This window comes from Pyrus communis, chromosome 10, assembly GCF_041283825.1.
Source record: "Pyrus communis isolate YQ-2024b chromosome 10, ASM4128382v1, whole genome shotgun sequence".
Classification (NCBI taxonomy): Eukaryota; Viridiplantae; Streptophyta; class Magnoliopsida; order Rosales; family Rosaceae; genus Pyrus; species Pyrus communis.
Window position 1 is genome coordinate 29,567,314 of NC_142574.1, and position 23,793 is coordinate 29,591,106.

At 36.5% G+C, this 23,793-nt stretch overlaps 3 protein-coding genes across 3 annotated transcripts; all 3 read right to left on the bottom strand.

Moving 5' to 3' along the window:
* Positions 1-655: 655 nt before the first annotated feature.
* LOC137727714 (U-box domain-containing protein 45-like) lies at positions 656-4,324 on the bottom strand. Its single transcript, XM_068466533.2, has 2 exons — positions 3,723-4,324; positions 656-1,883 (listed from the first exon to the last, which is right to left on the bottom strand). The coding sequence occupies exons 1-2, from the start codon at positions 4,208-4,210 to the stop codon at positions 1,034-1,036; spliced, it is 1,338 nt and encodes a 445-aa protein (XP_068322634.2). The 5' UTR covers positions 4,211-4,324; the 3' UTR covers positions 656-1,033.
* Positions 4,325-8,447: 4,123 nt separating this feature from the next.
* Positions 8,448-12,738, bottom strand: LOC137729414 (ubiquitin-like modifier-activating enzyme atg7). Its single transcript, XM_068468359.2, has 14 exons — positions 12,414-12,738; positions 11,795-12,012; positions 11,458-11,649; positions 11,316-11,370; positions 11,098-11,198; positions 10,786-10,975; positions 10,567-10,672; positions 10,340-10,484; positions 10,102-10,260; positions 9,813-10,001; positions 9,406-9,606; positions 9,198-9,313; positions 8,885-9,044; positions 8,448-8,792 (listed from the first exon to the last, which is right to left on the bottom strand). The coding sequence occupies exons 1-14, from the start codon at positions 12,547-12,549 to the stop codon at positions 8,619-8,621; spliced, it is 2,142 nt and encodes a 713-aa protein (XP_068324460.2). The 5' UTR covers positions 12,550-12,738; the 3' UTR covers positions 8,448-8,618.
* A 688-nt stretch (positions 12,739-13,426) lies between these two features.
* On the bottom strand, positions 13,427-17,221 carry LOC137729903 (transcription factor bHLH30). The gene is made up of 2 exons (XM_068468953.2): positions 16,348-17,221; positions 13,427-14,177 (listed from the first exon to the last, which is right to left on the bottom strand). The coding sequence occupies exons 1-2, from the start codon at positions 16,663-16,665 to the stop codon at positions 13,689-13,691; spliced, it is 807 nt and encodes a 268-aa protein (XP_068325054.2). The 5' UTR covers positions 16,666-17,221; the 3' UTR covers positions 13,427-13,688.
* Between the last annotated feature and the right edge of the window lie 6,572 nt (positions 17,222-23,793).

The window sequence follows — 23,793 nt, forward strand, 5'->3', positions numbered from 1 at the left end:
GGTACGTTTGGCGGCCTATTATGATGGGCCTCACTTGTGGATGCGATCCGGTTGGCCCAATAACTTGTATCAACCCCTTACCTTCTTTCATTTCTTTTTTTTTTTTTTTTTTTTTAAGAATGGGGCTTATAGCCCAAATAAATTAAGCAAAAAAGTCTTAAGTCTGGACATCACAAACCGATCTTTATGAACAAAATTATTCGAACAAGGAGGAGGATTATCAAAATAGTGATTTCCTAGGTATAGGAAAAACTATTTTCTTAGAGCAATCTTTAAAATCACGAGCCACGGATTCAAAACCACAAGTACACCTTTGATACTCTACATTATCAGTCAAACCCCTCTTGAACCCTTGATCATTAGTGAGAAGTCTATCAAGAGAGAGTAGCGCCGCAGAAAACTTTGAACTTTTGGAGGAATGTGGAGTTTCCATATGAGATTCCATCGCCAAGAAGGAGCCTCAATAAAATTAAGGGAACTTTAACAAAAAAACTCATGGTACTGTTCATTTTAACGAAAAATCACATTTTGACACTAAAAAGTCAATCATGGTACTATTCATTTTACCTTTTATTTTGTTCTTATCGTTAAAACTCAAAATTTTCAAGTCTTTTCATTAGTTTTCCTTAAAATTAATGGCCAAGGTGTAAGCAGATTTAACATAAGAGAATTATATGATTTTCTTTTCACACAAAGAATGGCACACCTTAGCACATTGAAACAAAGGAATAAAAGAAAAACTAGTCACTACATTCCTTTGTGTCCCATGCAAGGGTTCATCTTTACTCATCTGGATAAGATTTGTTGACATCTACAATTGTCAAAAGCTATGTGCACAACAGATGCAGATTCTTTTAGTTTTTGTTTTTGTTTCAAGGATTTCATTTATTCCCCCTCGAGAACATGTCCTAGTTGTTCATGAGCAGTGAGCAACTAAGAGGTTCTCTCGACGAAATACGAGATTCTGCTTCTGGCGGCTATGCGTTTGAAACTCGAGGAGGAAGTACGTTAAGAATGCTGTGTGTATCCCCATTTAGTAAGGCAAGCTTTTAGAGCTTGTGCTGATGATCAGGGCCTTGAGGTTGGATGAGTCCCCATGAGCACTAGCCCTCCTTGTGATCATTTCCATATTCTTGTGCAAACTTTGTTTCACCAAATTGTTCATCACTTTCTTCCCTTGTTGTGCCTCCCTTTGATTTAAAGGTGAACCAATTGCAACCCTAGCTGTCTGGGGCCCTGAGTGAGGCCCCATCTTTGCTTGCCTCTCATCCTTGAACCATTGCAAAAGTTTTAGTGCTCTCTTTTGAGCAAGAGAGCTTCCCAACAATGCCACCTCAAGAAGTATAGGCACAATTCCTGACTTGGCCATTTTCTCCCTTTGATCTGAGCTTTGGTGAGCTAAAATCATTAGAATGTAGCAAGATAGCTCCTGGCATTTGGGCTTCTCATCCCATGTCAAAATCTCTATCAAGCTCCCCGGCACCGCCGCGCTATTCTCCATGGCCTTTTTCCCCATTAGGGTCACTACCAAGTTCCCCAGCGCCGCAAGTGCTTTTTCAGAAAGCGCTTCGGTTGTGGATAGCTTCAGGAGCGCCTCGACCACCCCGTTAGAGACCAAATTGGCTGCACTGTCCAGCATTGTGGAGAGGTTGAACAAAGCTCCCAAGCATGGCTCTTTGGTTTCAATGGTTGAAGTGCTTGACTCAATAATGCCAACAAGAAATGGGACAATTTCTGATGAGGACAGAGGGAACTGGGTATTTGCAAGTGAGGACAACAACAAGAGCAACTCTGCAAATTGGTGCCTTGTTGGCTCGTCAAGAATGTTGATGTCGTTTTGTAGCTTTGAGAAGATTCCTGCCTCCACCATGAGAGCCTTGTTCCTGAAAGAAATTATGAACATGCAGAAAATTAGATCACATAAGCTTAAAATATCTCAAACTTATTCTGTCTAGCTTAATGATGACAAGAAGAATAACTATATAGTTCGAGTCAAATAATGGTGTTGAAATCTGACCAGTTGATAAATTAAAAAATATACATTTTATACAATTTATAAGCACACCAAACAAAATAAAAATTAGGTTGCCGATACAGAGAAAATTAATATTGCATATGCACAAGGGCATATTCTAATGTTTGGTTTTGTGCTCGAGAGAAAAGCCCCATGAGACCGGCTTTACAGAAGAACTTATCCTATGCAAAGATGACGCATATAAAGATGATCTCAAGCCAACAAGACTCTTCGTTTTGATATAGATGGCGTACATAATTAAAGTTAAAAAAATAAAGAGTGATCTCAAGTCCATGAGATTCTAAAGTATTTAAATCTTTGTTTTGGTGTGAAGGTCAACAAAATGGGGGTTTTTATTGTCCAAAAGTCAAATAGGATCTGAACAACTAACCCTAAAAATTCCTACGAACCCTAAAAAAAATCATCACTTTTGAAAAACAGGTTCATGTTAGCTTCCATTATATTGTTCCTCCCTCCAACTCTTCCAACCACTATGTATTTTAAGTTGGTCGACAGCCACCGCAGCCTGCGGCCGGCCTCCTCTGATTCAATGGCAGATTGTCTAATTATGTTTGATATATTTCAAATAATGCAGCAATCCCATGAAATAAATTAATAGTTAAACCTCATTAACCCCTTTTTTTAAAACTAATTAATTAAGTTGCATTATGCAAAAATGTGCCAAGTTATTGGGAAAGTTCATTAATCAATAACGGCAACCACTGAGATGACATATCTATACAGGGTGGAGCTCGAACTTATATGATACGGTACATTGTGGTGTTTAGTATTAATAATACAACATTTGTGTAAAATTTAAATATATCTGTGTCTCCAAGATGAAACACTACGATAGCACTATATTATATTTGTACCGTATAAGTTCTTCTCTATCAATTTAAGTTGATTGAGCAATAGCAACCATTCAAATATACTACTTTTTGTTGTTCTATATTCTTGCATCTGCCCACTAAACGACTAAACCCTACCCTACCATTAAAATGACATTGCCTTTTAGCAAGATAGCTGTTTTATGTCACAATCATCACTTGAGTTGGGCAAAGATTCAAACGAAAATTTAACACACTTAATTCTACTTTTGGAAAATGGAGTCATCTTTCCTTCGATAATTTACATTCTTAATTGTCCTAAAAAGAGACAAATTTTTTAGTAGGCTGGAAACATGGTTCAATACACTAAATATTATAATACAAGCGGCTGGACATTTGAAAAGAAAAAAAAATTAAACCACTTGTATTATGACATTTAGTGCACCGGATCATATTCTCGTCATACTGAAAAAACTCACCTAAAAGACAATCACTTAACTGTATATTAAAGTCAAATGTGGCCACTCGAACTTAATAAACAATAATTTAATTATAAGAGACTTGTAATTCAAAAAATAATATAGTTCACTCTATGCCTAAAGTCTTGTATTCGATTTTCTACTCTTTTAATATTATACATTTATATATAAGCAAAACAACCTGACGTTATAATCCGTGTTCAATGAAATATATATTACACACACATGTATTAATATTTTCCTAGCATGCCATGCGAGACGCAAAATCACAAAACATTCAAATAAAAAAAAAGGCATTATTTATCATAAATTAGCTCGATTATTAAAAATAAACTCTTATCCAAGAATGAAAATTTAAATGCTCTTAAACAAAATATAAGAGATAAAATGGAAGCTTACGTGTAAGTTCCATTAGCAAGCTCAATCAAGGCAAAAACTGCCACTCGCCGGCGAGCAACCACCTCGGACGCCGCCATGGACACCAAAACCGGTATAATACCTAGCCCGCCCACCAGCTTCCTCACCTTGACATCTTCTTTAGCCAACATACCAATCTCCATAGACGCCAACTCCTTCTCTTCCCAACTAATTCCAAAGTGAAGCTTCTTCACCGCCCTTTGCAATCCCATCACAGAATCATCATGGTCACCACCACTCACCTTCTCCATAACGACTTGCTGTACCATTACTTCGTTACTATTGCTTACAACTTTGGAGGGTCTTGATGACGTGTCGAAGTGATCCGACGGCGTAGGGCGTTTGCGGGCGTTTTTGGAGCGTAGGAACCGTCGGATGCGGTTGAAAAACCTAAGCTTTAGGTAAGAATATACCCATCGAGAAGAAGAAGAAGAAGAAGAAGAAGCAGGTGTAGAATTTGAATCAGACATGTTTGGTTGAAAACTTGAGAGAGAGAGAGAGAGAGAGAGAGGGTTGAGAAACTGTGTAGGGTTTTTGTATCTTTATACAAATTTTTATGGGAGTTTGACTTTAAGAGAGAAAGGTGTTGGTGGTTTTATGGAATCAGAGGGATAGAAAGAGAAAGAAACTGAAGGGGGCACAAAGCACATGCAGGGGAACAGTATGCTGAGTATTGGGACTCACAAACCGTGACAGATATTTAAATGAAATATTTGTGTATAATATATATATGATCTTCAACATTGGTATTATATTTCAGATCGTATTCCTATAATGCCCATGTCGAATTTTTTGAATTACAAGAACGTTATTCTGGTCCGAACGTTATTCTTGAATTACAAGAACGTTTAATATTCCTCGTCTTGAAAATATTAGTTCCTTTTACAAACAAACTATAATTTAACATGCATCTATAAAAAAATTTTTTTCTAATGAATTATTTATACATGTGTGTTGGACCAACCTGTGTTCAAGATTAGGTTTATTATACGGGGTTGTGTTACATGTGTGTGGGAGGGGGGCACACATCACCTACTCCACTGTGGGGAAGTTGCTTGGATGTGATCAGACTCAGACGGCCTAGACTATTGTTGACCGTCCCACGACTTCAATATATTTTGTTGCCATGGTTTTTGAGAGTGCCACGATGTGCTGCCGTAAAGTTTGTTTTATTATCAATTGCTTTGGATTTTTGTTTTGAAAAAGTCATTGTATAAGTTCCTGTAATTTTCTGAGACGGAGATTTAAAATCGAATATAAAATTTACAGGTTTGCTATCATGATTAATTGACTCAATTCGTGTCGGCATTTTTTAACTTTATTAATTGTAATCATATTTTGAAAAAATCATGGTATAAGTTACTGTAATTTTCTGAAACGAAGATTTAAAATCGAATATAAAATTTGCAGGTATGCTATAATTATGATTAATTGATTCGACTTGCGTCGGCACTTTAAAACTTTATTAATTTTAATCATATTTAATCGTTGTTCTGAGCTACACTTAGAGGCATGTGGGAATCAGGGACACGGAGCACCCGCACTGATTTTCCTGCAAGGTTATTAAGTTTTGATCTCATACAGGCGCAGAAAATTAATGGGTTTGCTGCACTATTAATCCTCAGATCTAGCATTTGTTTTCTCACATGCGTGGTTTCGTTTTGGTGGATTTGTTGCAGGAAGGATCTGATCTCTATGTTGCAGCAAGAAAAACATATCTTAATATCTTCATATCTAATGTTGATAACATGTTGCATAAATTAATGGTGTCTGATCTTTTGCTAGCTAAGTTATAGCTTGTTACGTTATACACAGTCATGAACTATTATGCTTAACGATATATTTTCACTAAAATAGTCAGGGATACATACAATATGACAATCATAATAATTTGATGTCGAACTAAAAAATACGACACTTACTTTAATAAGAAATTAAATTATGTGATGCTAATGTATAATTTTGCTCAAATTGTGTCTTTTTTTTCAGTTGGATTCCATGCTTGAATATTAGGAATTAGGTCGAGATTTGGTTGGTCTAGTCCAATTTATTTTGGCCATCTTGCACTTTTCTACATTTTCCTGCAGAGTGCAAAGGATCTAAATTCTATATTAGTTAGGTTGTATCCCGTACCATGAATTGGGAGAAACACCAATCAGGCGTCCAAATAGGGGGACAAAGGCGATGAACTCTTTTGTTTAAAATATTTGCACGTCTAAAAATGAGAATCTTCGTCAATTGATTCATATAGCTAAAAGAGAGATACTTTATGCAATGATAGATAACTATGTATTGTTGTGTGAAAAAAAATTAAAAATACATGACAGTGAATAATTAATTTAAAATATCGTCACAGTAACATCAGTTTTGAAAGTACGACGATAGTATATTTGTGATAAGTTAGTACACTTGTTAATGTGCATTCGGTATACAATTATCTTTTTATATATGTATTTCTCTTTATATTATTATTAGTAGTTCCAAGTTGGGAATCATCTTGAATTTCTTCTCTTACTTTTCTTTCGATGTGCGGACTTTTTACAGCCACCAAAACTTTGCCAACAATCTTTTCGTTCTTCTTTTCTTTGAAATCCTAACCTTGGTCAAGAACTACTCGGAACAATCTGCTATATATCTAAGAGTTTAGTGCACCACTTGGACACACGCACTGATCGCCAATATTGACCCAAACAACCATTTCATTTGTAGGCGAAGTTTTATAAACTAAATGACATAAAAGTTGATGATTGAATTATTACTTAAACGTTGCTTAAAGTGCTCATTTATATTGATAACATAACATTTAGTTTGTAAATTTTGTATATAAATTTTGTCTCCCTAACATTACCTTTTTTTGATGGAGTCACATTTTGGCCCCAATAGCACGTAGATATCATACATGATGGGCGTGGCAGTTCCACCATAAATTCATTAAGTTTGTTGAGTCCTGAAAGGCCAAAACATTATTAAACTTTCCAACGTGTGAAACAGTAGCCACATCAAGCGCAATAAGGGTTTTTATTTAGATGATTATATCACGAGGTGTTTGTGTTTGTGTTGAGCCAAAAAATGACAAGAAACTAGTGCTTTCTGATGTGTTCCACCCTCCACCGTCGACAGTTCTTCCTTTTTGAAGTCTATACCTGCTGCTACAGCTTCTAAGACAGTGACGCATTGGCCATTTGAAGTACATACAAACGATCTACTTTCTGTCACTTGCATGCAGAACTCACAATACATGGTTAAATTCTGACAATTGATAATAGCAAAATTCGTATTACGATATATAAAAGCTTGAGTTTTTTCAAAATATCATGTTAACATGACATTAGATCGGACCCTTTATGGATGTATTAACTCCAATTTAGCTATCCATGTTTTTTGAGATGGCTTGTTGCACATTTAAAATTTGAGTACTCGCCAACCATCCGTATTTTGAGTTGGTTTCTCCAACTTGTCAAGATTGTACTGTTTTTTCCCGAAAGCATAGGAAATGTGCTAGTTTTGAATAAGTTCGGTATGATTTTCACAATACAAGCTTACATATACCAGAGTTTATTATAGTGATATTTCAAACCAAGTACATTTCATGCATAAATTTTTTTCATATGACAATCCGTAATTAACGATGCATACTATTTAGAGTTCATGTTTCATGTAAGCATATCTCATAATGCAAGGAAGTTTTTCTCCTTCTGCCACGCGGAATGCCAGCAACCAAAACGTGATCCACACACGTGGGATGACTAAATCTAAAACTCAAATGGCTAGTCCACTAACGTATGAGCTAGGTGGAAGATTAATCACACAATACTCAATCTGCAGAACCAACCACAGCTGCACTAAGGAATCATACATGTTATAGAGACACTTACCTACATCGAGAGCACCGGAATATCACTATAACAACATCTCAAGTCGGTTAGGTGCTGCTCAGCTATGTTTAATTTTTCACATAACAGTGCATGATTTGGTTGATGGTTATACTTCTATAATGGTATCTTAAATCAATTAGGTAATGCTATATATTCAACTTTTTCACATAACAGCGCGTGGTTGATCTGAGACACTACGCACTTTATATTACGATGGTTCAGGAGACGGAGGGAGACAAAGTGCAAAATCCACGGAGTCTCAGTTCAATCTTATCTTATGCTAGTCTTGATAGACTTTTAAAGTGGCAGACTTTGATTTTGAAACTTCTCCTCATCCTCTACTCTTCTGGTAGAAAAAACAAAAATAAAAAAGAAGAAGAAGCAGTTTTCTGCTTTTGAAGCTTCCTTTGAAGTTCTGGCTTCAAAGGTCGTCTGCATTTTAAGGTTTGTGATTCAAGGCGGCAGCGGCGGCACAACGTGCTTCAAGGACACGGGAAGGCTGGTTCTCAGGTTCATAGTCGTCGCCCCGTTCAAACTTTCAGAAGTCATTGCAACGACCAGCCAAGCCAAATCTTAGGCTGCCAAAACTTATGCTACATGCTCGGATACGCAACACGTTGTGGTCTGTGACCATAATTTTCAGGTCACGCTTCGTACTTTAGTCGACGATTTCAATACGCAATATTTACTGTACTCGTTTCTAGCTTTCTGCCCCCTCTCAGCCACACTTGAACATTTGATGCTGTTCTTTTTTTATACCAGGAACAATGTGTTTACAGGGAAACAAAATCTCTCATTCCGTAGCTTAAGAATCGACACAAACAACCGCAACTTGGGTTAAACTTCGAATATATTCTTTCATAGAGAAGTAGAGCATACAATTCAGAATGGTGCGAGAACGAACAAATTGAAAAATACATAATTGAATGTTACTTTCCTGAGCATATGTACAATTGAGAATGAATTACAGCTTTGAACCCAGACACCCCAAAGAAAAGGAAAATCAAACCTCAACCAAATCATCATCGTCTTCATCTGTCCCGTCGTCCCAGTCCAACTCGAATTTACTAGCTGATTTCATCAACTCTGTCAGTCCAGTTAGGTCCTCCAGATATGTAGGATGGTTGATTGCTTGCAAAATAAATTCCATTCCCCTTTTCCGATATTCGGACACCACCTGAAATAATTCATTTGCCGTGAATAAGGAACACAGAATCTGGCAAAATATCATGAACGCTACAGAAAGTCTCCAAGCAAGGCAAAACTCACAGTGCTGCAACAAGCCGTGCAACTGTCCGAGGAGTGGCCCACAAGTGTCATCTGCGAAAACTGCGCTAGGGAACCGCGAATTTGATGGGGTAAAATACCAAGAGGCTGCTCACTGCTTCCGCTATTACTGGAGTTTACCACCTCACCTTCCGCAAATATCCTGAACACAAGCAGTTTAATATCAAAATTCCAGTTCAACCGTTTAAAAAACTAAATGTGGAATTTCTATTGAGCTCATGAAAAATGAAAATATTTGAAAAACGCAGAAAGCTAGTACATATTTAGTAATTTTCAAAAAATTCCAAGATTTTACCCATGAGGGTGATGCAGGATCCCCACTAAGAGCTCAACTGCAAGAGCTGAGGCAATAGGAGCAAGGCCTGGGCGTGTAACAGTGCATTGCTGGTCCAATGTGCGGTTTGAAGTTGACTGCACATAGAACAAAAGGCTTATACTTATGACTGTATTCAAAGTACATGGAAGAACACTTAAAATATATGTATTACATCCTAGAAACTTACATCAATAGGCGCAACAACATCATTGCAGAAGTAACAGCCCAATCTCTTCCCCCCGTCTCTATCAGTAAGGCCAAGATTGCCCATATAAGCAGATAAAGCATTTTCAGCTTCAGTTTTTGAGTAATGGCTAGAGCTACAAGGACCTGCTCCATGGCGCATAACCAAGAAGCTATCAAACCCTAAAGCCGCAGTTATAGTAATCTGCAAACAAGTAAATAGTAATGATTTATTATTCGATAATATGTATGTCAATTTGTTACGATAGCTAATTCAAATATCCAATATTTTTGAATCATGTAACTAGATCTTTGTAATGTAGACGTGAGTCAAAGTTATATATGAGAATATAGGGCCACATTATATCGCAGTGCAAGTCTGCAAGATCCTAAAAGCTTAAGTCAACCAACCTTGTTAGTATTTGCACAAAGGAGAGATGGTAGCCACCGGCTTTCTCTTGTATCAGTCAGCAGGAAAACTACATCATGAGAATCAATTAAATCATGTAGTCGTCTACAATCATCGAGCACACTCTGCTCTTCTTGACTCGGAACAGGATGTCCAGGCATCGGTATAGCCATGATGACACCCTCTGCTTCCTGGTAAAAGAATAAAGAGATGGGCAGGCAATATAAGAAAATCAACAAATTTTCGTTTCAATCCATGTATTTTAGAGGACAAAGAGATGAAATTAATTACCACAGCTGGAAATATCTTCTTGAGACTATTAACTGCAGCTGTCACTTTATATTCACCGCCATTTAGGCAGTCATCTAATGTATACAGTGATTGCCGCAGCGGATTAGACATAGCCACCCTGCCATTGTCAACCAACGTAATGTTCCGGACACCCCAAGCCTGTAAAACATGTACCCTTTAGTCACCCAATAGATACATAATAGAACTACAAATTAATTTGTATTTTTGGAACACTCACCATAAGCGTCCGAGCAACCTGGCATCCAAGTGTACCAGCTCCAAGGAGGAGACACTTGAGAGAAGACAAGCTATTTAAGTTCAAAGAAGGCAAAGCACGCCATCTCATTAGTTTCAAATTCAAATCTGCAGCAGATATGGCCAACCTGTAAAAGTTATAAAAAGACACTAAGATAACAATGGACTAGTAACGTTATTGAAAATAGGGTGCCAATAGAGACAACATACCTAGTTGGATCCATAGATTTAGCAAGGCTAATAATCCTGGGTACTTTTCTCCCTTTGTTAAGTTCCCACCCGACTGCATTTGGTACATGACCATGATCTCTCCATCCTAAAAACACATAAAAACTTAAGTTAGAGTAACTACAGATACAAGCATATTCAAACTGTAGAAGGGAGAAACGTAATCATAACTGGGCAGTAACCCAATTTCTGCAGCACTACCTGGCGGAACTGTAATCAGAGCTTCACCAACAAGGGACAGTCCCAGATCTGCGAAACCCCGACTCTCTCTATAGCATAAAAAGTGAACAGACTTTAGATCCCATCTTGAGCAAATAAGAGCAAGGAAGTTGCGAAGAGGCCAACCGGGATGGTTTGGAAGATGGCATGGATCGTAAAAACCAAAGAGTAACTGCAATGGCACAAAAAGTAACTTTAAGAAAGTTGAACCCCGAAATATCTAAAAAATTATTCCAGTTTCCCGGACACCTAAATGATTAGCTATAGTTTGAATCAAAAGTTAAGCGAACAGACCTTGTGACCATCATCAGCACTTTGGGAGGTTTCCCAATCCTTTAGATGCTTAATAGTAGAGTGTGAATTTGAATCAATATGAACCAAGAAGAATGGCACGTCTGAATCAGACAAATTAGGTTAGAAGAAACATTCAAAATTTACATCCAAGCATACGTGAACATAAGGAGAAGTTTCTGCAGACAATTGACAGAATAGAAAATGAGACATATGTATACCTGCTGTTAGGCTTGAGTTACGCCACTCGTTAAATGCTGCTGAAACAGATTCTGCCTAAAGATATAACAATAGTATTAGAGTTTATATAAGTAACATCTAAATACCTTTCTACAGTGCCTATAAAAAACACATCTGACATACCTCCTCCAAGCTAAAACACTGTGAAGCTGGCCTCAAATTTACCAAAGTTGCTGGAGGATCAAGCACCAGAGCGGGGAAAGCAAACCAGTAATTAAAGCTCCATTTTTTCAGGTCTGCAAAAGAGATGACGAGGAACCTCGAGAGTACTGAACTATCCTCCAATGCTCTTCCACTCTGGATGTCCTCCCAAATCTGATTACGAACAAGAACCAGATATGTTAAGCAACATTAAATTCATTGTTAGTCAACCCTACCAATCCACCTACATGATATTTCAACCGAATACTATATTGTACTGTCACTCACAGATGTAATACATTGTCAACACATTCAATACCTTTTGCACTTCTGCCTTAAGCAAGCCCTGTTTATCAAGCGCATGAAAGCCCTCTACCGTATTGGTGTTGTAAATGATTCCTGGAACGGAGCACCTGTTCCTATTGCCCCGACTTACTCCTGGTACCGATGATTCCTCACTCGAATCCGAAGGCAAAGACTCGGCTAAAAGAGTTAAATGATTTGACACTTGAGAATGCGAGCACGGTGCGTAGAAACCTGCAACAGTGTCAGTCCACATCTCAGATTACAGGAAGCCGTTGCACTTAAGTCACACATAAATTCGCATTAAAATCATATAAGTAAACAACATTGTAAAGCACTATCATTCATCACAAAAATCATATCTTTGTTATCCCAATTAATCGAAATCCGAAACCCAATTTACAAATCTTGCTGCTTTTTCCTCCTCCAAATTTTCGCACCAAAATAGCTAAAACAACAATTCCACATCCAAAAAGGCTATTTTTTTATCTCATAATCTACAACTAAAATAATAATTCAACAAAAGTACAAGAATTTCCAAAACCCACCATCCAAACTGCGGAAATCTTCTATCTTTTTTATTTCCCAGAACTGCACCATCTATTAACAGAAATTAAACAAACAAAAAAACGAACCGGTGATGGGAACAGGCGAGTCGTCGATGCCGAACTTGTTGAGCTTCAAGGAAGAGAGTCTGTGCCAGAAACCCTCGTCGACGGAGCTCTGAAACGGTGCGAATTGGAGTATGGATTTCCCGGTGCCTCCCTCCATGATTTTTCTGCTGCGATTAGCTGCGAGCTTGCCCTCTTCTTTTTTGGGGGGTAAGATTTCGTAAAATTGAAGAGTACAAAGGGTAAACGTATATAAATTGTTTGTCAGAAAGAGTGAAGAGATCAAGTTCGAATATAACAAGAAGAAGAAGAAGAAGACACCTCGTTGTGTTGGTTTGGAGTTCCTTCTCTCCACGGTTTAGATTCCCTCCTTTTCCCGCATATACTGCTTCTAAGGGAAGTAGCCAATGACATCTCGCCAACACAGCACCTGGTGGACCCACCGACTGACAAGGCCTAAGTATTATTTTGTTCTGGTTAGTTAATCCAAGTTTTAGTGCTTCTTCCGAATTTAATACTTGAACTTTGAATTTTGTTTCAATTTAGTACACAAACTTTTGGTTGTAACAATTTAGTATCTCAATTAATTTTGTGTCTAAATTTTCGTTAAAATGTTTCAGAGAAATTTTTAGGAATGATCCCTTAACTTTAACTCAATTGGGGCAGTGGTCTCTTAACTAAAAATCTATGATCATTGGTCTCTTAACTCATCAAAACATGCAGGTCATTTTCACCGACTCTGTTAAAACTTCCGTCAAAATGAGTCGCGTGTCATGCATGTGAGGTTTAATCAAGGGGAAAATATGAGAAACTAAATGAGAAAATTGTAGAAATGGTCCCTTAACTTTAACCCAATTGGACCAAGGGTTCCAACTTTAACCCAATTGTTGCAAAGATTCTTCCAACGTGACTCGTTTTGACAGAAAGTTCAAATGACCATAGCTGCAAGTTTTGAAAAATTAAGGGACCAATGGTCATGAGTTTTAGTCAAGAGACCATTGCTAAATTTTTTCAATGTTTAACAAAAGTTAAGGCAATTTTGTCACTTAAAGTAGCAATCTAATTTTGTGTATGAAATCACACATCCATACAAATTATATTACAATCCAAGGAGCTTCGTCTTTCCTCCTTGTTCCTTATAGATTAAATGAGGTTTTATATTACAATGTGTACATGTAGATATCTCAAATAATTGATATATCCACGCATCCATGTCCGAAAATACAAATACAAACTCCATATTTGAAATTACAAATGCACATTCTTGATCTTGATCACCAAGACATACAAATCTTGCTCTCACGAGGATGAGCTCGAGGTATCGATTTTATCGAAGTAAGAGAGCCTTCGCCTTTTGCTCAGCAGCGTTGTTCTTGGCGAGTATTCTGGTGAGGCCGATGCTTTATCAAGGACGGAACTCAGGACCTGGTGAACCGAACTTGCAAGAAGTTCGTATGCTTCAGCATCAGAATCATTGCTTCCCGGTTTGGAGCTGGTGAGAACGAATACATTTTTCACTCGGTTTCCTAAAGTCGCTATTTCTGCTTTCACCATTTTTAAGTGGAGGGAGTCGAGGGCTTCTCTTAGGTCAGAGAGAAGCTCAGACCGGTATTCACAGCAGACGGATGCCTTCACAGATATGGTTCCATCCCCTGCCGCAACATAGGGTTCAATTTTCACTTCATCGGCATCAACTGGGATGAGAAACCCCTTACTGGATTCTAGGGCATCCATCTTCAGATCTTTCACTTGGCTGATAACTGCTGCAAGTAATGTGGCTTTGTCCATCTGTAACGAATGATTAGATCAAGGTTAAGACTTAAATCTGTTGCCACCAACAGTCAACACATAGTTTGTTTCACGTTTTTAAACACCGAAATTTATTGTTACTCTTCTTACAAGCAACTACAGCTATGTTGCAGTGCTGGTCAACAGCATAAGCTGCATAACCTATCATTAAGAAAATATAAGCAGTGATCATACTACACGGGCGCATACATACACAAGAAATTAGATACGTAGATGTATACATGCATGTACAAAACAAAACAACTGGCAGCCATTTGTACGCAAGTAAGATGTCTTCTTTGTCAACTGGAGAAACCCAATTAACTTAATCTTGACAAAGACGAACAGACACCTAGCTAGAGAGACGAATACAAGTTTTATATAATTAATTACTAATTATAGTAGCATCAGCAGAACTTGTTGATAAGTTATCATCACATAGACTTAGTCCAGAAAATGCAGAGCTAGTATTCCGACTTGTTACAACCTACAAGGTGTGGTTGACGACAAACTAAGCTAACAAATTTGCAATTAAAAATCTTTGTTGTATTAATACAGATACTCTTCAGCTTCAAATTAAAAAATTTACTGGTTATTCTTTCCCCACACATCTGTTTCTTGCTTACCGCCCATAATCTGATATAACCATAATCAATTAATTAGCATAACGAAACAGTTCGGCAAGATACATCTAAGCCATAAAATATATCCAGATGCAGACCTTGTGATGGCATCTACCACACAGCTGGCACTCTACCCCATCATCCAATCATAATCTTCAGTATTTCTCGAAACTTCGAAACACAGAATTGTCTGCTATCTACTGTAACAGTTAACAGCAAAGCATCCATACGTATGCTCAGAAAATTATTCAGCAAGATGAGGTTAGCATGAAACAACGCTCAGCCTACTAAACTATAATTTTATTATAGGCGCCTTTGACTTCGTAGAATATACAGCAAAGTCAGATGTCCTCTCTCTGCCAACAACAGCCAATTTCAAAATTTTCTCACATCACAGATTCATAAGGCATAGTGTGATGTACCCAACAGGTGAAAATTTCATCCCTTCTTTACCTTCCTCTTTGTTTTTTATATTTCGATTCATTGCATATGAAAATAGTAACCATGGCTGTCGTCATGCTTAGATTCTTAATTTAATTGAAAATGCAAAAATGAAACCTAGATATCTACTGCAGATCCAATTTACAGATAGTATTTGAAGTTCTTAGTATGGAAGATTTTATGCACATAATCATAGATTGTGATATTAATTCTACTTTTCGAATTTATAACGTATCTTTGAGTTGACTTTTGAAACTTCTGCATAAAGAAATGACTCTCCAATAGCGCAAATGATGTAACGAAAAAAATTTGTCAATTTGAATGACGTGCACTAAAGAACTCTTTACATGATTTCATAACATGATAATAACAACATATGACATTTTTTAGAGCCAACAGTTCGATGCCAAAGCACGGAGTACAGAATATCCGAACAAGACTCCTGACAGAGAACTTCATTCGAGTTCCGAATCTATGAATTTGATAACTCTTCAACAGAAACTCTTGTAACATTACAAAATTTTGCTTAAAGATGTTTGCTTTTTGGCATAATAGATTAGACTGTAAAAAGCTAAAAACTATCAGCTAGCCTGCTCCATTTAATTTGCTACATATTCTGATAAACCCCTTTTTGCCGTACTATGACAGGAAACAACAACAACAAAGCCTGATCCCACACTACGTAACAAAAACTTATCATATCAATTCAAACCGAAAGTTTCCATCTTTTCGATTTTGTGAAAACACAAAATCTTTGCTCAAGTAGGCCAAATAGGTTTTAGAAGTTAATCTGAAATGAAGCTGTAAAATTCTTTTTTTGTTTACGGTCTAAGCACGATCCTAAAAATTCAAAGAACCTAAATTTCAGATCATAAGTTATTAGTTTCCATTTTCCAATCTGTGAGAAACTGTTGTATAACTATTGGATACAGAATCGAAAATTTAAGTTAGATGACTAATGTCTACTAACTACTAACCAGTAAAAGAATTAACAAGCTATAAACACAATCCAACAAATCCAATTATTTACTAATTAAATTACAAACTAGAACTGATTAGGACTAACCAAATATAATTTTATAGAAAACTCAATGAAATTACTTTACCTTCTCAGTGCAGGGCACCAGACCGCGAAGTGTAGAGAGATGTGCATTGATTCGCTCTCTCCTCCTCCTTTCAGCCTCACTGTGATTCTTCAAAGCCAACAAAGCCTTGGCCTCAGGCACCTCTTTTTTCCCCACTCTCGCCGGAGCCTTAACAAGCTCGCCTTTCTCACTGTCCAAAACAAGAGAGTGAGGCAGATTCGCCGCAGCGCCGTCGCGCGAAGCCCCGCCGAACCCAATTACGTCATGCTTAAAAGGGTCGAACAAACTCGAGAAATCCGACCCAAATGAAGATTTTGAGCTAAAACTGTAATAATCCATGTGAATCTTGTTTGTTTGTTTGTTTGTTATGTTTAATATTTCCAAGTCTTTTGGGATTTGCAGAAACTATGAACCGAAGCTGGAGAAGAGCAGACCGGGAGGGCGAGTTGTTGGGGCGAACCAGAAGGAGAGCTTGGAGAGACGGAAGCTTTGTGAACAGGCTTTGTTGCTCAGCAAGGCGTTGATGATGGTGGCTGTGACTGTGGCAGTTCTTGAGGGTTTTTTCATACCTTCCATCACGGAAAAGACAAGCTTTGGGGGGGGTTGGAGGAGGCGGATCAATTAGAAAACATCCACATTTTCCTCCGCATGGTCATGAAAGTCGAGGATTTCGAAAACACAGAGTGAAGTTAGAGAGTTTTGGGAAGTGGGATTTATATAGAAACGTAAAAGGTGAAAGCTTTTTTGTTGGGTTTTCGATGGAGGTGGAGAAGGACAAGGGCAGACAGGGAGTCAAAGGGTTACTGGTTCACGGAGAGCTTTGGAAGGTGTTTTTTGGGGGAGATGAAAGGATGGGAACAGATGATTCGTGGAGCTTAAAGATAGAAAGGTCGCATAAGTTTCGCCCCTATATATAAAGTGAGGACTCACATTGATAGCAATATTTCATACTATATGCTAAATGCCAAATTTGGTTTATACATAAAATTTTGTTGTCTTTTTATATAAAAATATAAAGCGTAAATGTCAAAATAGCTCATTTGTTATAGTCATTAGTCAATTTAATCCGTTATTTTCAATTTTACCAATTAGTTTTTGTGTTTATCTCTATTAGCTAATTAAAGATATTTTATTTAATCTCTATCAAAAAATTTATAAAAATATTACAACCTATTTTTATTTAATCTCTGCCGAAATTTTTTTTTTTAATTGGAATGAAAAAAAAAAAAATGAACATATCCGCCTCATCCACCTTGTCCTTGACCCAAACCTCAACCCTAGCCATGCACGCTTGCAAGTTGTAACTTGACGAACGCGTCTCTAGATCCACCTTGATCCTACCTATCATCCTAGTCCTAAGAAAATTATCTCCGATCACCTTGCCTCTGACTATGTAATTAAGTAGCAAGGAGGTTGGGGAGTTTGCAGAAGAGAAAATTTTCTTTTATTTTAATAATTTATGAATTTTTAACAAAGATTAGATTAAATGTCCTTAATTAGTAACGAAGATAAACATGAAGACCAAATTGGCCAAATTAAAAACAGATGGATTAAATTGGCCAAATAGCAATAACACACCATTTTGACATTTAAGCCAAAATAAAATTCTGTTGCAAGATATATGTATATGACATATATACTGCAAGTCATGTTGTAAATTGAGGTAATTCTCTAATAAATATATTTGTATAACAATTCTCTAATAAATATATTTGTATTACACGTAAGAATGAAGTGTCTAACATATGTATCATTTGTTAGTAGTTTACATGTGAGAAAAACTACCAGTATATATTGTTTTTTTAGGGAAATTATATTCACACACCTCAAATTGCTTCTCCCATACTCTTTTAATTTTTTTAATTTTTTTAATTTTTTTTTCAAGTGTTAGTGGTGTGTATAAAATATTAAAAAATTAAAAGGGTGTAGGAGAAGTAATTTGGAGTGTGTGAAAATATTTTTTTTTTTTTTGGTCGACATGGGAAGGAGGATTTTGAATTTGGAGCATCCATTCTAAGAAAGTATCGATGGATTAAGAGTTAGTTATTCAAACTACCAATAGGTTATGTTTTAAGCTTATTTTTAGCTACAACAAATCTCACTTTTATCTTACACTGTTTTGTTGGATTGGAATCCGATTGTTGGTCTTAAGCTTGTAGATTTGATTAATAGTTGTTTTGTTGCAATTTTGAAAAGAAAAGAGGATTTGGAATTTGTTTTTACTGGAGGACCTAGGCTTATTTCGGGTCATTACCTTGTAGTTCACAAATGGAGGCCTGTGTTTGATGTTAATTCTTCCAAATTTGCAAGGACTGCTGCCGTTTGGGTTGGAAGTAGATGGCTGAGTGCGAGGAGGAAGACGACCATTACTTTAGTTTGTTTTGTTTCTCTTCTTTTTTCTTTTTTAATTTTTGAAGTACATTTCATTTTTTAATTAAAATAAACTTTCCCTAATCCACATGGCATAAAGTGATGAGCCTATACTGTGCCATGTCAGCACATTAACATATTTTTTTAACGGAATTCAAACATACCACCAACTTTCAGGAACCACATTGATTGATTTTCAATTTCATGAACCATATTGATGAGGTAAGTCAATCTCAAAGATCATTTGTAATAAAAATTCAAAGTTTATACAATAAAAATCGATTAAATGAAATTGATAATAATATGAATATTAGTCAAAGTGGCGTGCTAAATACCTCTTAATATATTTTGGTCGAGAGTGCATGCAAAATACCTCTTTATGTGGCAAACTTCATGACAACCACACTAGCCATGTACTCATGTAGACAATTGATCCACGTGGGGTACTTATCTTAATCAAAGAAAAACACACGTAAAATTATGCATATTTTAAATAAATATTACAAATTAATGATTTTCCGAAGAAAATAAATGCTAATTTTTAATTACAAGTTCAATTTGCATGTGTTTCTTTTGTTAAAGACTTTAGTCAAATAGGTTATGCTGTTAAGGCATAAAATACAGAATTGCGCACCTGAATTTTGTTCTCGATATTGATATGGAGAAGTTTAATATATTCAAAGTTGGCAGCTCAACAAAACGAAAATAAAATTGCTCATCTTTTTCCTCAAGTAATTCTCAAACCCTAAACAGGCTAACCTCTCACTCCAACTATAGTAGTTCAATAAGGTTTCTTGTTGCAATTTACGTGCTAAGAAAAGTTTATGTACATGAGCGTTAAAGCGAGAGGAGAAGCTAGTATAACTAATAACTAAACTCATTGATCATCAGACACTTCCCAATAAGTAGGTGAACTCAAGGGAGGACCCAGCTCGTAGTTGCTCAGGGCTCTAGCACACACCAAGTTTTAGAACACGAAATTTTTTGTGTTAGAATAAACATGTTACGGAAAATTAAGTCTAATATTGCACAAAATGAAAATTTAACCTACCCCCAACACCTAAATTTCACTTTATGCTACAAGAAAAATAAATTAATTAGCTCTTATATAAGGGCTCGTCTGAAAGTACTTTTAAAATGGCTAAAAGTATTTTTGGTGAAATTTTTTTTTTATACCAATCTTTAGCAAAAATGCAAGTGAATCTTGGAAAAGCAATTGAAATGTTGGTGCTTCTTACAGGAAGTACTTCAAGTATTTTTTGGAACCCAAAAAATAAATTTTTTTAAAAGCATTTTTCAATCATAGAGAAAATTAGAATCCCCTACAGTTTTTCTATATCATTTAGATTAAACATCTAAGCCTTTTTAAAATTTGATTAAAGTGCTTTGATCAATAGCCCCCTCAAGCTAAATTACATGTCATTATTATATTTTTTAAAATTAAAATAATTTTTGAATTTATCATTTTATCTGCACGATGCATTTTTCCTTATTTAGTGGAGATATTAGTAATTAAACTATATTTTCTCTCATTTCAGATATGTTTTTTCGATCACAGTTATTTTTTTATTTTTTATTTGTTATGCAAACGTTTAATATTATTTCTTTTTCCAAATGGTTTTTTTCTATCAAATAGTTGGTGATCACCATAAAAGTTCCGTGTAATTTTTTCAATTTTTTTTTTGTGAAATTATATTTTTTGTTGTTGTTTTTTTAAGTATCGTTGTTGATGAGTTATTATTAGGTACAATACAATACGTATATATTATCTGCGGGTACGTTTGAATTTACGTATAAATTATTTTTTTTTTTGCTGTTTTTTTAAATATAGTTGTTGACGAGTTATTATTAAGTACAATACAATACGTATATATTATCTACGGGTATGCTTGAATTTACAAAAATCATTAATTGGTACGTTTATTTGCAATTTTGGTACGTTTGATTTGATATATATTGTTAATATTGGTACATTATTTTTATTTTGGTACGTTTTATTTTGTACACATTGTGTATTAGTACGTTTATATTATTCTTAACGTACTAAAAGAAAAACTTATTTCGATACGTTTGATTTTGTGGGGTTTAAAAATATTTTAAACTATTTTGGAAATAAAATATCTTAAATTGTAGATAATTATTGCTAAATTGTAGCATTATTGTGGAAATAAATTGAATCTAACCTTTTTTTATTTTTACAATTATCTCTAACAGAGAAGAGTGTAATCAAAATGCTAGATTATAGGAAATTTGTTACGATATAATGTGCATAAAGCACCAAAATTATGACAAAAAAAAAATTTAATCAAATCACTAAAAATTATAGATGTTTGATTTCAAAATTAAGATGTCTATATCAAAAGATCGTTTTTAAAAATACTTACAAATGAACCCTAATTTCTATCTCGGATTAATACAATTTTGAAGCTCAAAACGTTTAAAGTCCAAATAGGTGACCCCAGAAAGACAATAATGTATAGAACTTAGGGTCAATGATTTGCCTTCAACAACTTCCATTTGACATACTTGAGATTCCCACCGGAAAATAAAACAACAGAAAAGCAAAAACAAAACTTTGCTTGAGAAAACGTCAATAATTTATCGGAAAGACTTGAGCATATCCAAGTCTTGCATTGTCACACTTTGCCAACCAAAATGGTCCTCACTTTCCACGTCACAACTTTGTCACACAAAACAAAAGTCGTAATCATTTTTTAATAATTAATTACATAATCTGTGGCATCAAAAAATAATTATTTCGTATGTTGTTTGGTTCTTCGCCCAGATTCAACTTACCCAAGATGCTACTTGATTAAATATCACTTATAATTATTTTTCTGTTTGTTTGTTTGTTTGTTTTTTTTTTTTTTTTTTGTCAACCTGTTTGTTTGTTTTAGGGTTGGCAAATAAGTGATGAACTATATTATTTTCTGTTGGTTTGGGGTGTTATGGGTTTGGCAATGATTTGACCTTTTTGTGATTCTGTGTGTGTGTCACATCCCGGCCCGGGGTGGATCACTTCCCCGGCCCGCTTCATCACCGTAACACGATATTGTCCGCTTTGGGCCCCGACCATACCCTCACGGTTTTGTTTCTGGGAACTCACACGAGAACTTCCCGATGGGTCACCCATCCTGGGAATGCTCTCGCGCGTTACTCGCTTAACTTCGGAGTTCCCATGGAACCCGAAGCCAGTGAGCTCCCAAAAGGCCTCGTGCTAGGTAGAGAGGGGAAATACATATAAGGATCACTTCCCTGGGCGATGTGGGATGTCATAATCCACCCCCTTAGGGGTCCGACGTCCTCGTCGGCACACCACGACCAGAGTTAGGCTCTGATACCAAATTGTCACATCCCGGCCTGGGGTAGATCACTTCCCGGGCCCGCTCCACCACCGTAGCACGATATTGTCCACTTTGGGCCCCGACCACGCCCTCACGGTTTTGTTTCTGGGAACTCACACGAGAACTTCCCAATGGATCACCCATCCTGTGAATGCTCTCGCGCGCTACTCGCTTAACTTTGGAGTTCCCATGGAACTCGAAGCCAGTGAGCTCCCAAAAGGCCTCGTGCTAGGTAGAGAGGGGAAATACATATAAGGATCACTCCCCTGGGCGATGTGGGACATCCCGGCCCGGGACGGATCACTTCCCGGGCCTGCTCCACCACCGTAGCACGATATTGTCCGCTTTGGGCTTACCATTCCCTCACGGTTTTGTTTTTGGGAACTCACGAGCAACTTCCCAGTGGGTCACCCATCATGGGATTGCTCTAGCGCGCTACTCGCTTAACTTCGGAGTTCCTACGGAACCCGAAGCCAGTAAACTCCCAAAAGGGCTCGTGCTAGGTAGGGATGAGAATATACATTTAAGGACCACTCCCCTGGGCGATGTGGGATTAGGGGTGGGCACGGTGCGGTTCGGTGCGGTTCCACCCCTAAATTGGAACCGAACCGAAATATATTAACGGTTCGATTCGGTGCGGTTCCACTTAAATTTATGACTAGAACATTACGGTTCGGTCTACACCGGTTCCGATTCGGTTCTTGCCGGTTTATGGTTCCTAATAATAAATTATTTGAACACCAAATCATTATGCATTCAAATACATCTTCTAAAACTGATTACATAAAGTTGCATACAACACATCTTTTTTAATGCAAATGTCTTTGGTAGTGGCACCAAGTCAACAAAAAGAGACAACTAAAATACATATGCACTGGTCAATCAGTCAACAAACAAAAAAATGATGAAACAAATTGCAAGTTTTCAGACTTCAGAGAGCAAGCAAGAAGCAGCAGCTCCTGTACACAATTTTTCAACCTATTTTTCAACCTATTATACCATGACATGTGTGTGTATATATAATTTATTTATTTATTATTAATAAAACGGTTCGGTTCGGTTCGGCCGGTTCTTGGTCATTCGAAACCGGAACCGGAACCGGTTTGAACGGTTCGGTTCGGTTCGGTTTTTCACTCAAAGTTGACTTTTCCGGTCAACACGGTTTTTTTCGGTTTTTTTTTCTTACGGTTCGATGCGGTTTTGCGGTTTGGCGGTTTTTATGCCCACCCCTATGTGGGATGTCACAGTGTGTGTCTTTTTACAAAAAAAAAATCAACTAATGACTTTAGTCATAATAAGCAACTTTTAGAACATTGAGAAGACATATTGAGACATTTCAGCGTTTTTCTAATTATTATTATGTGATTCACACGTGCTAAAAATTAAACTTAGAACATACTATGTGAAATATAGACTTGAAATTCGTCTTCAGTTAATGAACCAATTTATGATGGTTGTGCTGGTGTGTTCTTTGATTTTTGTCATCAAAGGTGTGCAAAATGCTAGGAAAGACTTTTTTTTTTCGTTTCGTTTTGTTTATTTATTTTAATAAACCAATCATTATTTAAAATACTAGAGAGATGCTTTCCACTTTTTTTTGTCAAAAAATTATTTATTTATTTCTAAATGAATATCGATAAAAAAAAAAAATCAAATTTGCCCATTTAATTTAAGTGGAGTTTTTGGCTAGTCCAAAAATAACATCCCGTTTAGATTAGGTCACAATTTTTAACTAGTATAAATATAATCCTGT

Coding starts and splice junctions, on each gene's coding strand:
- LOC137727714 (XM_068466533.2), bottom strand. CDS start 4,210: ATGTCTGATTCAAATTCTACACCTGCTTCTTCTTCTTCTTCTTCTTCT. Junction 1,884..3,722: donor CTTGCTAATGGAACTTACAC/GTAAGCTTCCAT, acceptor AATTTCTTTCAG/GAACAAGGCTCTCATGGTGG.
- LOC137729414 (XM_068468359.2), bottom strand. CDS start 12,549: ATGGAGGGAGGCACCGGGAAATCCATACTCCAATTCGCACCGTTTCAG. Junction 9,045..9,197: donor ATCCTGCATCACCCTCATGG/GTAAAATCTTGG, acceptor GCTTGTGTTCAG/GATATTTGCGGAAGGTGAGG. Junction 8,793..8,884: donor GCACGGCTTGTTGCAGCACT/GTGAGTTTTGCC, acceptor GAATTATTTCAG/GTGGTGTCCGAATATCGGAA.
- LOC137729903 (XM_068468953.2), bottom strand. CDS start 16,665: ATGGATTATTACAGTTTTAGCTCAAAATCTTCATTTGGGTCGGATTTC. Junction 14,178..16,347: donor TGGTGCCCTGCACTGAGAAG/GTAAAGTAATTT, acceptor CATTCGTTACAG/ATGGACAAAGCCACATTACT.